The sequence below is a fragment of the Oryzias melastigma genome, linkage group LG17 (assembly GCF_002922805.2).
Source record: "Oryzias melastigma strain HK-1 linkage group LG17, ASM292280v2, whole genome shotgun sequence".
Lineage (NCBI taxonomy): Eukaryota > Metazoa > Chordata > Actinopteri > Beloniformes > Adrianichthyidae > Oryzias > Oryzias melastigma.
Window position 1 is genome coordinate 25,721,537 of NC_050528.1, and position 16,301 is coordinate 25,737,837.

Sequence of the window (16,301 nt, forward strand, 5' to 3'; positions counted from 1 at the left end):
CACAAAAGATGAACTTCACAAGCTAAATAACATGAAAGACAAGAACATGTACCACATAAAACAATCCCCTCAAGCCCAAATAAAAATAGTTCCAGCTAAAATGCTTGGAGTTTACAGAGTCCAAAAGCTCAAGCAAGGGAGCATCAATTTATTCTGGAATAATATTCCTCTCTGCTTTTATTGATAATGTCAATTTTTTTTTTTTTTTTAGTTTAAATGTTTAGTTTTAGGGAGTTCAATAAATGTTTATCCCGTTCGGCCCACAACCTAATGTGTGTTTTGGCTTTTTTGTGATTGAGTTTGACTCTTTAAGAGAACATGCAAACTCCACTCAGGGGTTTGAACTAGGGGCTTCTTCCTGTTAGGCATAAGTGCTAACCACTACACCACCATGCAGCCCTTGCCCCAGCTCACTTAAACTAAATAGTAAATAACCATCCAGTTGTATTTATTTTCCAGGGTTTGGTTCTGTAAAACCCATCTATCTCTCCAGGTGCTGACGCCATCTGCTGTTTGTCATGTTTTATTTACATCTCCATTTTAGTCTTCATTGTGCTTTTCTTAAAAAAAATAATTTACATTATTTTTAACCCTCTGATGCATGAACCATGAAAGCCTTGGTCGAGAATTTTCTCACAAATCTTTTTATCCTTCTCAGAAATGAATAAAAAGAAATATTTCAGCAGTTTTCCACTGTAGTACCCACCACGCACCAGAGGGTTAAAGTCACAGAGATGAGAGTGATTTACATGTTTAGTTCTAGTTGTGCTCAGTTTGTGGCCTATAAATTAACTTTTTTAGCTCTAAAATATATTGCAGTAAATGTTCGACTTCTCGTAGACAAAAAGGATTTTGAGAATTGTGTGTAAATTTAAAAGAAAGGACTTGGAAAAAAGGGAATTTTGAATCCCCCCTTTCTTTCAGCTCTGCTGCATTTATCAATCATTCAATGTCAGTTTCTTTTTATGTATTTATTTTTTTTAGGTTTGTCACATAAATCTTTAGCTACAGAAACTAAACCAGATTAGCCCAGACCATAATATCACCTTAAATGTCAGAACCCAAAACATCGACAGGACAGCACAGACAGAACACGAACTCTCAGGTAAAATTCATTTGGCTTTTATTGCTCGCACTTTGCATTCTGGAGAGATTTTTATTCTGGAGGTTTGTACACAAACACTTCACGGCCAAACTGCGACTCCTCCGCCCGCCTTGTCCCAGCCACACCCACATTGTGCTCAAGTCACCCACGTATTTGTGTATCGACACGGCCTTTAGGTTGGTTGAAAAGCGGGTTACTGCTCTGAACATAAGAAGAAGGGCTGATCACAGAAAACAACAAAACATGGTGCAAAATGATGCAGATTCTTTCAGGAGGTGGAGATAAACGGATGTTTGAACCGTTTCATCAGTTTACTGGTTACAAGGATCTAAAGAAAAAAAATACACCTTTGAGCTTGGCAATAAAAAAATGTTTTTGTTTACATATTTACTTTAATTACAGCAGTACAAACGTCTCCTTGCTTTGCTGACCCACTCTGTGACGTAGACAATTCAGTAATTTTATTTTCCAGCCCTATAAACAAAGAAGTTTGATCAGAAACAAAGAATTGTGACGCCAGAAGTGCTAAACTACAAACGCGAGGACGAGGTCATTCCTGCAGCATCTGCCCGTCACATCGCCATCGTCCGGAAACTCCCTCAAGCATCAAGGTGTCTGGACTGCCTTCTTTCTCTGGCTAAATAAATAAAAGAAGGTGAAGGAACCAAAAAAAAAAAGAAAACCAGGTGAAGTACAGTTTACTGAGAGAGGCCCCTCCCACCACATTAGGACGACACTAATGCTTCCACAGGGGCCGGCGGTTCGGCGGCGCTGGCTTCTGTAAGGTCCGTGGTGACGGTCGGGCTCACTGCAGATGCCGCTGTGACTGTGACCGACGCTGGGGGGGCCATGGAGGCAAGGTTGGGGACAAAGGGAGTCACGCCCTGAGAGAGCAGAGGAGGCATCTGGGAGGGCAGCATGGTGGGCAGGGGGCCGAGTGGGGGCAGACCTGGAAGGTTGAGGGGCGGAAGAGGAGCCAGAGATGGAGCTGGAAGACACACAGCACACATCGTCAGGAGAATCAAGCAGATTCTGTCCGACAGTAAAACTGCAAAAGTTCTGCTGCATCCAATGATCTCCAGGGATTTTTGGAATCTTTTCTTTGAGCAGAAAATTGTTCATAAGGAGTTGAGCATCCAGACGAAAAACAAACCAATGTTGATGGAAACCCTCAAATCTGGAATTCCTGAAGCTTCTTCTCTACGATCATTGTCTCAGTTGATCTCTAGTAGCGGATTCGGATTGAATCGAACGAACATCAACATTCCCTCCACAAATGTAGATCCTCGGCTTTAAAGCTGTGATCAGAACGGCTCTGCTATGCTTCAAATTCAAACCATGTTTCTAAACTGACCTCTATTCCCCATTGATTTTGTATGTAATTTATCTAGTTTGTTGTAAATAATTTTACAGTACATTTAATTTGACTGAAAAGTCAACTTTTCCCATTTTTAAATCTCCATCGTTCCTTTGTTACATCGTGATTCACCCTTTGTGGTCTTTTGTACGGTGGCCCTGAAGGACAAATCACATCAGCATTGACAATTTATATATATATATATATATATATATGAAAAAAACAGCATTAGATTTTAGAAAACAAAAAAATCCAGAAACTAAAGGACAATGCTGACTGGATGATGACGTTTGTCCATCATTTTAACTGAAGTGATACTGGAAATAATCATCCAATCAGTGAGAAGTACTTAACTTCTCCAGTTTCTTAAAAACATATCATTTTGGTTTTTTCGAAAAGTTACTCTTGTTTTTTTCATTTTTGTTTCTTTTAAATATATATATTTTTTGCTGCTTTTTTAATTGCTAGAGTGATCTTTAAAATGTTTTTGTGTCGAGTGATTTGAACGCCAGAGCCACCATAGTTTTGCACTTTTTTTATGTGTAATTTTGCTTTTTTTTTTTTTCTTTAACAGCGTTCTGTGTTCTGCATCCTAATTGGCCGTAGACCTCATCAATCAATCTCCACTGTGCTGTGTCTGCAACAGAATGTGTTCATCTTACCACCCTTATCCTCAATCCTAAGATCTTTGTTTTAATGCTATAATCCTGGACTTATTTCTCTACGGAGGTTTGAGCTTAAATAAGAGAGAAAAGTGTTCATGTCTGTCTGATAAAAGTCTATAAAGTGAGTTATGAGGAGTTTTACAGCCTTAAAACATATATAATCCTGATTTGCAGATTTAAATTATCACAGGTTATTTTTAGAACGCATGTCGTGCCATAAACAAGGGGATATTGTAGATAATTTTTGTTTCTAAATATTTAGGATGTAACATGGCATGGATGTTAATGATTTGGTTCTCTCCTTTTTTTAATGCCTCAACAATTTGCTGTTGTGTTGCTACATCTGAATTTGTTGGATTTCAAGCAGCAGATGGTCCCTCTTTGATGAATTGACCGATAGTCTTGACTCTAATAGAACGTTAAACCTGCCCTGATTCTCCTAAGGCGAGTCTGAACAGAAACTCCTGTGAACGCCGCTACATCTTCACGCTGGGACCTCTAAAGTTCCCCGTTTTCCTCCCTTTTCTGACGTGCTCAGGGCCCGCCCAAACACGGGACACGGCGTCTCCTTTGTGATTTGAAGTCTGTGAGCTCTCACGGCGGTTAATCTGGGTCACGTTAAAGAATTTCACTCAAAGATAGAGCAGAATGGTGCTTTAGTTTTCCCACACTTTCAAGCATTGTCCTGAAAGTGTTTGAAGCCGAAATCCTTCAGATGAAATCAATCAGCTGATCAGAGGATTACCACCAGAATACTGTCACTTCTGACTCTTTAAGATGTCACTTCACTGGAATTGCTGCTTGTATTCTAATGTAGCCTATGGAGAAACTTGGTGTATATGATAGTGTGGAAACAGCTGGTTGGAGCGGTGACCTACCCGTCAATCCTCCAGCTGGTAACGTGCCACCTGCTAGTGAGACTGCGCTGAGGTCTGGGAGTGGCAGGTTCAGGTTGGGAATGTTAGGGAGTGGAGGTAATGCTCCGGGGAGGGGCATCAAACCTGGAAAGGCACAACATCAGTTTTCTGTGTAGAAGCAGCAGCTCTACAGTCAAGCGATAAAGATGATGGACCCACCTGGTAGCGTTGTGGATGGACTGAAGGTGGTGGCGGCAGGATTCAGTGGAGTGACGGGGCTGAAGGAGGGGCTGATGGTGGACGGGAGGAGAGGGACTGTGGGCAACCCTAAAAAAACAACATTTGTGTAAGAATGAAAGTTTTTATAAGTATTTACTGTCTATGCAGCGGCCAATTGAACAAAAGAAGCACCTGTCTGCAGCTCGCTGGGCATAGGGGGCGGGGCTGAGCTTATCGACAGGCCAGAGAGCGAGTTTTCCAGCCCGGAAGGAATCACAGGTGCAGAGGAGGGAGTGGTCACGGCTGTGAGTTGCACCTGAAGGAAGAAAGCGTGAAGATACTGTCATGAGAACACTGAAAGGAAAAGTAAATGTCAATAAAAACTCAAAACATTTGAAAGAAAACAGGACCATTCTCCACAGAGTGAAATAAAGTCAGAGTTTCAGACCTCAGTGAATCCATCCTTCAGTGGACTGATGGGCTCACTCGGAGGACTTCCAGGGAAGATGATCTTCTTCCCTTCTTCAAAAGGTCTGGTGGGAATTCTGTGAAGGTATCCGTATCCAATCCCACATCCAAGACTGGAAAGTGGGGAAAGACAATGTTAATCTGAGTTGATCATTTAGGATTTTTCTTTTTTATATAAAGGAATCACAACATTCAAGAATTTTTAGTTCCACATTACGGTGCTATAATAAACAAAACACACATGCAAACTTAATGTACTGAAGACAATAAACTCAGGGATTTAAATAACTTTGTTTTAGCACGCAAATGTCAGATAATTTTCAAGAGTATAAAAGCTATAAAATCGCCAAGTTTGGGTCAAACAAACTGAAAAAAAATCTGTTTTTGCTCTAATTTAAGAACAATTGTAAAATTGCAGCGTGAAACAAATTCTACCAAATTATAAACTATTGTATTTTTCGGACTATAGGTCACTCCAGAGTCATATAAAGTTGCACTTTTGGGAGAAATGTATTGAACAAAATACAGGAACAAGAATGGACATTTCATTTTAAAAGGCAAATCATAATAACCGAGTAAATAACAATAGACAGAATACTTGCACACACATGGCTTAAACAAGTTTCTTCAAGTTAAATTTAAGACCTTTTTAAGGCCTTGATTGTTAAAAATTAAGACACATTTCTTAGTATATTTCCCTTTTTATTAATTTATTCCCATTTTTGAACCAAAACTGTAGTTTATTATCTTGTTGTTTGTGGTCTGTGCTTTACTTTTTTATATATATATATGTATCTCAAAACGGCGAGTATGAGTACATAACTGGATTTCTCTGTGCTTATTTGCATCATTTGATCAAAATAATCTTGTATTTTAGCACAAAATATGAACAATTATTAAGAAAACTATAGCACAAAGAACACCTAAACTCTTTAGCAGCATCTCTTCTTCTGTATTGCTGTCGGTAGCAAACATACAGTTTACATACCTTTTTTTTCTTTTAATAAGTTGAGTAAAAGTTGCACCAATGGTCAAAGTATGAAAAAATGTGACTTATACACCCAAAAATATGCCATTGATTACCTTCCCTCTCCTCCCCAGGCACTGTTGGGTGTAATGACCACTTCTCTGCAGTTGTCCGTGTCTGTGTTGTAGACGTAGAGCTTCAAGCCTTTTCCCTCATGAGTTTCTATCAGAGAGAAGAGGTCTTCCGACTGCAAATATTGACAACAACAAGGTAAGGTCGGCAAACGTGACTCATAATGACCGAAACGAAGGACGATGAATCGCTGCTGTTGTGGTACCTCGTTCATAACCGTGTCAGCTCCGATGATGTAGTCTGTGTGTGGCCGCAGGCCTGCAAGGGCTGCTGGGGAGTTACTTTCTACTTCCTGTTCAAAAGAAAAACTCCAGTTTTGTCATGTAAACGGAGACAAAAGCATAAATATGGGTGCCTGGATCTACATACCAGCACGTGCCAAACATTTTCATTGGCTCCTTCAAAGCTGCAAAAGCGAATCGAGACTCCAAGCAAGCCCTGGCCCCCCCACATGTTGCTGGGGGTGACTGTGCATTCTCGCAGCTCCAGGGTCTTGGAGGAATAAACCAGCATTTTGACTGGTTTCTCTACACTGGCTTTGAGCAAGTCCTTCAGGGTGTCATTGTCCTTGTTCTGTGGAATTGGGAAACAATGGTGAAAATGAGAAAGCCTTAAACTCTTATCTACAGTCTGGATCTGGATTCTTACAAGTCTGGTGTTATTGATGGAGACGATAAAATCAAAGAAAGGCTCGAGTCCTGCTCGGTGACCTGGCGAGTTCTCCTGGACCTAAGTTAAAAAAAAGATAATGTGTGAGAGCCTCCAACTCAAACAGTATCTTGCTACTTCTGCTCAAAAAAAAAAAAAAAAGATATCAAACTACGCAAAACTATTAGTGTCAAATATTGCTATGGAATGTTACAGTGCACAATCTGATCATCTTTGATTTTTTTAAGTGTTCCCAGTGGTCTTTTACATTAGATTATGCCGTTTTTAGACAAAACAATCTTTTTTTTTGGACAAATTTATCTCTGAGTTGTGGGCAGGACAGTTGGTGCAGCGTAAGTCTGCCTTCATTTCCCATCATCCCTTTGTTTACACTCTCTCCTGCTATCTTGCAGCCCCTCATAACTCCAATCTAACCAACAAAAATAATTTTAGAGCTATCCAGCCAAAGAGTTTTGAGCCAAATGCCAGCTCAGACGAGGAAAACAAGGACATACATGGATGTATTTGTCTGGAAATGGATGCATCGGAATGTTGAACTGTTGAACCTCCGTCACACCTACAACGGCATATTTTTTTGTCTGCTCCTGATTCAAAACAATGTGAATAAAAAAATCCTCAGAAATGCAAATCTAAGCTTAGTTTCCTTTATCTATGTTCTCCATCATGACAAAAATGCCTCAAGAACATGCTGAAAACACCATTTTCATCCGGATGTTAAGTAGATAAAGGTTATTCATTGAAAGAGGATGGGAGCAGTCTGTTCAAGCTTCACCATTGAAGAATGACAGTCAACTTTGGGAAGCACAGCAGGGAGCAATAACAGGTTAACTTACTGCAGCAATCTCAAGTTTAACATTTGTCAAAGTGATGTAAAAAGTAATAAGATGCACATCGACAGTGTCCGATAATACAAGTATCTGGTAGCTGTCATCCTGCGGGCTACAGCTAACGCAGCTTTTAGCTAACTTCACCACTATTAACCCTCGTTTCTCTATTAAATAAGGCTAAATACCCAACAAAAGAATTAAAGAGCACCTTGGAGTTGAAATATCCATAACTAATCCAAATTTTCCTCTATAGGGGTGTGTTTTCCCATTAGAGGCCGCACTACTCATCCCCGGCCTCTTGTCAACACACTGAGCTGGGTCTCCTAACGCTTCGTACGGGATGCTAAGCTAACAGCAGGCTGTCGGAGCTCCAAAACTCACCCGGAGGACGTGGTAGCCCTCCGAACCCCCTCCTGGTATCTCCACGCTTTGAGAGCCCCCCATGTTGGTGCTGCTAAAGGCTTTCCAGCTGACTGTTGCCCTGCAAAACTAAGGATACCCGTCTATTTCCACACACCGGGTACACGTCGCCAAATGACGTGGGGCGCATGCGCTGTTACGTGGCAGGAAATGACCGCCCGAATCGATACGTTCAAAGTCAGTCGGATTTCTAAACAACGTCAATACATTTACTTTTATTTTCGACACAGTTTCATAAAAATGTACAACTATAACTATCATATGTGAATCCCATATGTCACCAAATACATGTTGAACATTTAGAAGATTTAATTAATGACTCTTTAAAACTAGACTAAATTAACAGGAAAAAATAATTAAAAAATTAACGGATTATGCAATAAGATCAGCGACCATTATAATACTCTTGAAAACACATGCAAATTATCTCCCATAATGTGTGTAGGCCTACATTCAACTACAAAATGCATCCAAAGTAACACAAAAAAGACCATTTCGATTTAAATAGAGTAAATGTGGCATGATTCCGAAAGTATATGGGCTATTTACTCATCATCCCACTAGTTTGTTTGCAAAATAAACATTATGTGGAGAGATTATATTCTGTTTGTTTTCTACACAAATATCACCACGTATTAAAACTTTGACCCTTTGGCCTCGTTTATGACGACCACTATCGCCATCTGGTGGTCAAATAGCAAACCTGCAACCATTCCAAATGACTGTTAGGGCCACCAAAAAAAGTAATACTGCAAAATGAAAGTAGTAAATTTAGGATTTTTTTAACAAGATTAGGACCAAAAAGGGGGAATGTTATGAGATTAAAGCTGAAATGAACATACAATCCAGATTGATAACATTCACAACTGTTTGGAAGCTGCATTATTTGATTTACGGTTTATTAATGTTTTATTCATTGATGGGTGGCTTGCATCATCTGTGCAGCTATCCACTTCCAGTCATTTCTTCCTCCACAAAAGACAAAATCTCTGGTTTTTAGCATATTCTTTTCAATGTTCTTGTGCTAGTAAAAATTTGATTTTGAGACGCCCAAAGGTTTTGAATTTCTTTGTTTTTGACAGCTAAAGCTTCATGAAATGTTCCATGTGTTTTTATCTTTGAGAACTGTTCAGATAAAAAAAAACAGGTGTTTTTCCTCATTAATTTATGACTTTTCTCTCATTAACTTGTGACCCTTTTTCTCATAAAGTGTTGTGTTTTGAAGTTGTAAATTCACATCATTCAAAGTCATAAATGTACAACTTTAAATCTATAAGATAAAGTTATAAATCAAGCCTATGACTTACAGAGTCATTAAAATATGACTTTATTCTTGTAATTTTACAGTTACAACTTTTTTTCAAAATTTACTAGTTATAATGGCATTATTCTAGCTTTTTGGACTATTTTAGCATTTGTTGAGGTTTTTTAGGCTATTTTGGAGTTTAGCAAATATTTCAGCTACATGTTAGATATTTTGGCTAATTTAGGATTTTTTCTGTTGTTTTTTTTTCTTTTGGCTAATTTGGAGTTTAGCTAATATTTCAACACCATGCTAGCTGTTCTGGCTAACTTCGGCTTTTTATGTTTTGTTTTTTAGGCTAATTTGGCATTCAACTAATATTTTAACAGGCTATCAGCTTCAGGGTTTTCAGCTTTTAGCTTCAGGGGTTTTAGCTATCAACTTCAGCATCTTCAGCTATCAGCACTAGCATCTTTAGCAACCAAATTCAGCTTACAGCATTCACACTAGCATTATCACAGGTAATGCTATATATCTAGTTTTTAGTTAGTTTAAAGCTAATGATGGTTAAGATGTATGTTTTACATCCACTTTATGCATGACCCACTTAATCTACTAGTTGGAAAAAATATTCGGTGATTAGTTGACTATTAAAATAACAATTTGTGGCAGCCCCACTACCTTTGCAGGTCAATGATTGTCCTCCATATGGATCTGTCGTCAATGGCCTGCATGAACGCCATCATGAATGTCAGGTGTGGGAGGTGGGAAGTAGAATTTTAATCCTAATTTTCTTTACATATGTCCTCCATTACAAGAAGAAAAATGCTATGATACATAAAAACATCATTTTCATCGTAGTGGGTTAAAGGTCAATATGACCAAATGAATCTTTCAATGACATGTGATGTTATAAAATTGCCACTAGATGGTGCTGTCGCCAGTTTTTTTCCTCTATTTCTGGACACGTTTTGAAAAGAGGACTGATACATGCATGAAATGCATTTATAAAGATATAGTTAGATATTTATATAAATAGTTAGTGGAGTCTTAAAATGTAATTCATTGCAAAACTAATGCGAGTAGCAAGTCAACTATGGTTGGAAAAGCTCAGCAACTAAAGAAATTTAAGACTTCAAAAAGCACTTTTCATCTTAGTTATTTGATATTATTAAAAATTATGGATTTATAAATCAATTAAAAAAATCTGCAATTGGACTGGTAAAATATAAATCACTTTAAATAAAGGTTAAGAAACAGATTATAGTAAGAAAATAATTTAACACAATATCAAATTTAACTTATTTCCACTTCTTTACATATAAGTGTTTTTCTTTATCCTCTTTTAGTTTTTTACTACACATTTTTTTCCCATAAATTCATGTCTGAATATCTTCACAAAGTCTGAAATGTATATATTTTTTATAGTCTTATAATTGCTTAAAATAAACCAATTCTACTATAGGTAAATGTTTTATTTATTGGGATGTGCATATCAATATAATTCCAGTTATGTGTTTATATTTAAAAAGGACAAACTCCAGCTTTATTTAAACGTATTTATTATCATTTTATTTTTTTTCCATGATGGTCTAATTCGGTTAAAGTGCCTACTGAAAACGTCCTGGGGAAATGATTCCCTCACAGCCGGCTTCATCAAACCCAAGGCGGTCACTCCGGAGAGTCATTGGCAACAAACAGTACGGATGACCTTAAATATGACGTAGTGCCGTTCACATATGGTCCCTAAGAAGGATAAATATTCACTTATAATATCTCTTAATACACATCCATTTACAATGGCAGAAAGACAGACGAACATTGTGCAAAGACTCAAACCTCTATACAAGGTATTTCACAGGGCCCCTGTAACATTAACAGCACAAGTAATATGTTTTACAATGAATATATTATAGTACAATAAAAGCAGAAGGATTTAGACATTTCTTTCTTCCCAGCTCAGACGAGCATACATTCTCACATCCTTGTGATTCCTGCTAAAAAATGAGAAATACAAACAGCAGAAGGTCATTCTACGTCAGTCATTTCCAAACATTCAGTCGAAAACAAGTCACAATCCACAAAAAAATAAACTCTAGAAATTGCATCATATTTGAAGATAAACAGGCAGAATTGAACATAGCTTGTGGAGAGTATAGCATAAAAGACGATGTTTTTTTCTGTCGTTCCTTCTTTCTTTGGCGAACAACTCCTTTAATGTAAGTGCAATAGTCATTAGTACTAGAAATAGTCATTTGTATATAATTAACCCTTTAACACTTGAGGCGTCGCCGGTGACGCTTAAACACAAAATCTTTCGTAGCTTTTCAACCGTTAACACAATCATCGTCATTCTAGTAGATTTTCATTGATCATGTTAACGGATGAAAAGTTACAGCAAATCAAAGAACATAAACACTGGAGCTCTGGTGTTAAAGGGCTAAACTTTGATACTCTTATAATCTCTATAGGTATTGCATTGTTTACAGAACAAATCAATCAATAATCTAAATATTATAATCAATCTTCTATAGGGAAAGCTATGTTAAGTTGTAGACTTCCTGCCACACTTGTTCTCTACGCCTTATATTCTTACATAAATTGTGTTACACTTTCAGGACAAACACCTTATGAAAGCACCAGGGATCAAGCTGTGAGAAGCGAGAAAATAAAACGATTTGATAAAACTTTAAATAATCTGTGCATTTTTTTTTCCTCTTTAAAATCTTCACTCACGCACACCCAAGCACACATAAACCTTTAAAAGACAGACCTGGAACTGGATCCTATTTACACACACACATCAAAAGACAGCAGTTTAATATATCGTAATAAGTACCTGAAGTATTCAGTTGTGTACTTTATAGCTGAAGGAACTATGTGGAGTGTTAGATTTTATTTGTGGCTGGAGGAACGGTCGAAACGCTACAGGCGAAGGGACATTTTCACCTGGAGTGCTGCGAACGTTCCTCCTCGCCAGGTTTTCTTTTTGACGTAAAAGACTGTTTAGACTCTAGAAGGGGTGACGGCTCTTGGAGGTCTACAGATCTTGGCCCAGCCTTTCAATCTCATCGATGAGGAAGTCGATGTCGGACTGCGTGGCCGCGAGGTTGGACACCACCATCCTGAAGAAGTTGACTTTATTTCCTTGAGGCTGGTAGCCCACCATGGTGGTCCCTGACTCCATCATCATGGCCTTGATCTTTGGTGCCACCTGGCGCAGAGAAAAAAAAAAAAACTTTAAACCCCACTGAATGCTAAGTAATAACCTGAAAATAGATTTTTGATCCGTACCCTGTGGAGTTTTTCCCGCCTCTCCTCACTGTCGCTCATTCCTCTCAGGCTGGGCGGAATGTACCAGAAGCAAACGTTGGTGTGCTGAGGCTGCAGGCGGATAAATGCATTTAATGCAGAATCAGAATCAGCTTTATTGGCCAAGTACAAGATATATACAAAGAATTTGGTTCCAGTGACTTGTGGTACCGTGCGCAAAAAATAAATAAATAAAATAACATAACGAGTACAATATATAAATGAATAAATATTATATATATACATACATAATACATATATATATATATACATATATTTTATATGTATATACATATATATATAAAACATATATACATACATATATATATTTTATGTATATATGTAGGTATATATATATATATATATATATATATATATATATATATATATTATATATATATATACACAAAAGGATAAATGCACACAAACAGATAAAATACTATTGTTTGCTTTCTTTTGCTAATCAGAATCTTCGACTCCATAAAATAAAACAGCTCACCACTCCATCAAACACCATCTGAAATCCCTCCCTGTTATTGATCTTGTTGTACAAGTACTGAGAAAGGTCCAAACACTTGTCGATGTGCTGCTCAAACCCGATGGTGCCCTGCAGGAGAAACAATGTTTTATAAGACAATAATTCTGGGACGACCATTTTTTTATTTTTTTATTTTTCACCTTAGCTTTCCACATGAGCCAGAACTTAAAGATGTCCACATGTCGGCCACACTGGATGGCCTTGTCCCCCGTGTCATAGGTGACGTCGTACTGTTTGTCGGGTTGGAACAGGTAACCCGCGCACATGGAGTTACAGCCTGCAAGGATTCCCTGCAGACAAAACGAGGACGTGTTTTTTTTTTAATCATTCCTGGTACACTTCAGAGGAGGTCTGAAACTAAATATGATCATTTAATATAAAGATGTAGAGTCAACTGTGGAATTACTTGAAATCTTTACAGCAAACTATCAGAAATATTTTCTTGATGTGAAAGGTTTAAGAGGAATAATCTGAAATATTTACATGGATTTAATTTCATTCAAGTTGCTAGCGGTGAAACAGTGGAAAACATTTTTTTATTCACACAGTTTTAGAATTACTACACTAGTTAAGCAGCATTACAAACTTACAATTAAGTTTTAAGGTTTGACTGTAAATATATTATAAAACAGGCACGTTCAAAGCCCTGGGATAAATGCAGCTGGTATTCAAATTTCCACCAATCTGCAGGCTCCTTTTATGAAATCAATAACAAGTGGCCCTCATCACTTTCTAAAAACTGTATGATTTCTTCATTATGATTGGCTAAATTACGTTGCAATCCTGTGGTAACACTGTCGTGCTATACCCTTTTGTGACATTTTCTAGCTCATTTCTAAAATGTCAACTGGAAATAAAAAGAAAAAAGAAAAAGAAAAGTTGACAGTGAGGACCACCGCCTCCAAGACAAGAGCACATTGGCATATTTTGTTCAGTGAAATATGAATCAACTGTCTCTGCCAAATGTGCCTAGAAACTGTAGCTTTTTTAAAGGAGTTCAATATCAAGAGGCAGACAAGACATGCTAGCTACAACAAGCTAACCGGGAATAAACGGTACAAAAAATACACAACAAGTTGTTATGTATTTTTCAAGCGCTAGCAGGTAGCTTAGCTGACTGGTGACTATTGATGACGTCATCGAGTGGGAGTAACATCCGATTTTGAAGACACTATTTTTCCATGACTCTATTTGGAGGACTAAATGTAGAGGTAGGGAGAAGCTGTAGGGGTAGGGGAAAAATTTAGTTTCTGCCTGTGCCAATCTAAGATAAGCTAAACTAAGCTAAGCTAAACTGAAGCATCCAACTTCTATCACCACATCCTGCAGTGTTGCTGAGGTGGAGTGGTCGACCTCTGACCGGAAGGTCGCAGGTTTGGTTCTAGCCTCTGTCAAAATGTCCTTGGGAAAGACTCTGAACCCAACATTGCCCCTGTTGTTGTAGGTTGGTGCCAGTGTTAGGCAGCGAAGTCGCCATCAGCGTAGTAAGGTGTGTGCATGACTTTAGGGCTTCAAATAATATGCCATTGAAGTTTATGCCATTTATCATTTTCACCATGAGTCATTGAACAAAGTCATGTCTTTTTTCCCAATACTACATCCTTTTACACCAATATTCATTTTGTGTATTATTTCAAAAACTTAATTTAACCGCCTCATATTTTCCTCCCTCTAATAATATGTTTCAGGTGATGCCCCTCCCCTTTTTTGGGTATTAGATTGAGTTCCAAATTTGTATCAGATATCTATAAACCCTGTTTTCAAACCTTCACGTTTTACTCTCACATGTTCTTACATGTGCATATATTATTGTGAGTGGTGGGTGATCAAGTGTACTCTATTGGGTTGTAACAGTCCACACTGGGTGTTGAGTCAGTGAATGCATCACTGTGCTTCTGTACCTTCTCTCTGACCAGGATTGCTGAACACTGCAGGGGGACGCCCATCATCTTATGTGGATTCCATGTGACGGAGTTTGCTCTAGAAAATTAAACATATTTGTTTGCTTCCTTAAGTTCTTCTGTAAAAACTTAAATAATAACCCTAACCCCTTAAAAAATAAAAATAAAAAATACCTCTCAACTCCATTGAGTTTATGGCGATGCTTCCTGGACATCAGCAGTCCACCTCCCCACGCGCCCTGAACAGAGGAAGAGGTGGTCTTACAGAGCAGGTCATTTGTTAACCTTCACAACAGCAGTGTTAGCTACTCACATCAACATGAAGCCACAAGTTATACTTCTCACAAATGTCAGCGATCTCATTGATGGGATCAAACGCGCCGTACACCGTGGATCCGGCGGTGGCGTTCACAAAGAGCGGCACATAACCCTGCAGAATCACAGGGAGGTCTTTTAGGAAGAAAACCTTAAAAACTTCTAACAACGAGTAAGAAAATGTCAGAGGAGGTTGCTGACCTTCTGCTTCACATCAAGGATTTTGGCTTCAAGATCTGCAGGTATCACTCTTCCTCTGCAAACAGCAAGAAAATTACTAGACTTTTTGCACACAATGCATTTTAATTCCCCTTCTATCTTTCTTTTGCCCTAAAAGTTAAATAAATTAATCCTCAACAAACCTTTCATCTGTGCTCAGCAGGATTACGTTATCTGTCCCAAAGCCCAGAGCAGCTCCAGCCTTCTTTATGGAATAGTGGCTCTGCAGCGACAAATATTAAATCTACCACTGCACTTTTCATAAACTTCACGTTGTGCAGTTTTGCACTCATTCTACATAAAAAATAGCCCTGATGAATAATCTATATAAATGGCTAAAACATTGATCCATAAAAATATTGAAGAAATCACTAGTATTTTCAAAAAGACACAGATTTTTACTGGTTACATACATGTTCAGAGGTGAAAAGGACAAGGCGGGGAGCAGCAGACATGCCCTTGGTCTTCACTTCGGGGAAATACTTGTAGCGAGCGATCATCACGCTGTACATGTTGGAGATAGCGCCACCTATCAACCAGATACATGCCCTTGTTATGACATAATATTAAGAAACATCCAATTAATTCCACAAAACGATTTTTATTATGTTTAATTAGCATGATCCCAATTCAATTTAAAATCCCATTGTATTTAACTTGGTTTGTGTACTCTGCCTTGCAGTTCATCATCACTCCACTAGGGGGCAGTAGAAACGTGTTTCCTGTTTGTTTCAAATTGGCTGCTTCCTTGAAATTTCAAAAACACTTTTGGCACTATGTATGCATTTGTATCATATTTTACTTAATTAGCGTAATCCCAACTTCCTTTATAATCCCATTGTATTTAACTTTGTGTTTTTTGCTCTGTAGTTCATCATCATTCCACTAGGGGCAGTAAAAGAGCTTTTCCTGCTTGTTTCAATATGGCTATTTCCATGAAATCTCAAGAACACTTTTGGCCCAAACATTCATGTCATATTTGATCATATTAGCATGATCCTAAAATCCCATTATATATAATTACACCATGTTCAAATGTTTGGATCAAATTTGAGACAGTCGGTAAATGAGGTGCTTTTTTTTTTTT

General features: G+C 38.0%; 2 protein-coding genes across 4 annotated transcripts in view; both read right to left on the bottom strand.

Moving 5' to 3' along the window:
- Nucleotides 1-1,101: 1,101 nt before the first annotated feature.
- Nucleotides 1,102-7,839, bottom strand: gorasp2 (golgi reassembly stacking protein 2). 2 transcript variants are annotated; one of them, XM_024274362.2, is made up of 11 exons: nucleotides 7,648-7,839; nucleotides 6,419-6,499; nucleotides 6,140-6,343; nucleotides 5,976-6,062; nucleotides 5,755-5,885; nucleotides 4,652-4,784; nucleotides 4,396-4,519; nucleotides 4,204-4,311; nucleotides 4,006-4,128; nucleotides 1,827-2,093; nucleotides 1,102-1,742 (listed from the first exon to the last, which is right to left on the bottom strand). In XM_024274362.2, the coding sequence occupies exons 1-10, from the start codon at nucleotides 7,708-7,710 to the stop codon at nucleotides 1,831-1,833; spliced, it is 1,317 nt and encodes a 438-aa protein (XP_024130130.1). In that variant the 5' UTR covers nucleotides 7,711-7,839; the 3' UTR covers nucleotides 1,102-1,742; nucleotides 1,827-1,830. The 2 variants fall into 2 exon arrangements, with proteins under 2 accessions (XP_024130130.1, XP_024130128.1); XM_024274360.2 differs by having other exon boundaries at nucleotides 1,102-2,093.
- A 2,635-nt stretch (nucleotides 7,840-10,474) lies between these two features.
- The window catches only part of LOC112147367 (glutamate decarboxylase 1), a 15,879-nt gene continuing 10,052 nt past the window's right edge, over nucleotides 10,475-16,301 (bottom strand). The window contains exons 8-17 of one of the 2 annotated variants that reach the window (XM_024273701.2): nucleotides 15,628-15,743; nucleotides 15,358-15,437; nucleotides 15,197-15,251; nucleotides 14,994-15,110; nucleotides 14,855-14,919; nucleotides 14,681-14,759; nucleotides 12,920-13,069; nucleotides 12,741-12,848; nucleotides 12,224-12,313; nucleotides 10,475-12,143 (exon numbers count right to left, since the gene is read on the bottom strand). In XM_024273701.2, the coding sequence (XP_024129469.1) occupies nucleotides 11,970-12,143; nucleotides 12,224-12,313; nucleotides 12,741-12,848; nucleotides 12,920-13,069; nucleotides 14,681-14,759; nucleotides 14,855-14,919; nucleotides 14,994-15,110; nucleotides 15,197-15,251; nucleotides 15,358-15,437; nucleotides 15,628-15,743 (1,034 nt within the window). In that variant the 3' untranslated portion in view covers nucleotides 10,475-11,969. The remainder of the gene's footprint in view (nucleotides 12,144-12,223; nucleotides 12,314-12,740; nucleotides 12,849-12,919; nucleotides 13,070-14,680; nucleotides 14,760-14,854; nucleotides 14,920-14,993; nucleotides 15,111-15,196; nucleotides 15,252-15,357; nucleotides 15,438-15,627; nucleotides 15,744-16,301) is intronic. The other variant, XM_024273702.2, reaches the window with a different exon arrangement.

Coding starts and splice junctions, on each gene's coding strand:
- gorasp2 (XM_024274362.2), bottom strand. CDS start 7,710: ATGGGGGGCTCTCAAAGCGTGGAGATACCAGGAGGGGGTTCGGAGGGC. Junction 4,312..4,395: donor GCCCAGCGAGCTGCAGACAG/GTGCTTCTTTTG, acceptor TTGTTTTTTTAG/GGTTGCCCACAGTCCCTCTC. Junction 4,129..4,203: donor TCCATCCACAACGCTACCAG/GTGGGTCCATCA, acceptor GTGCCTTTCCAG/GTTTGATGCCCCTCCCCGGA.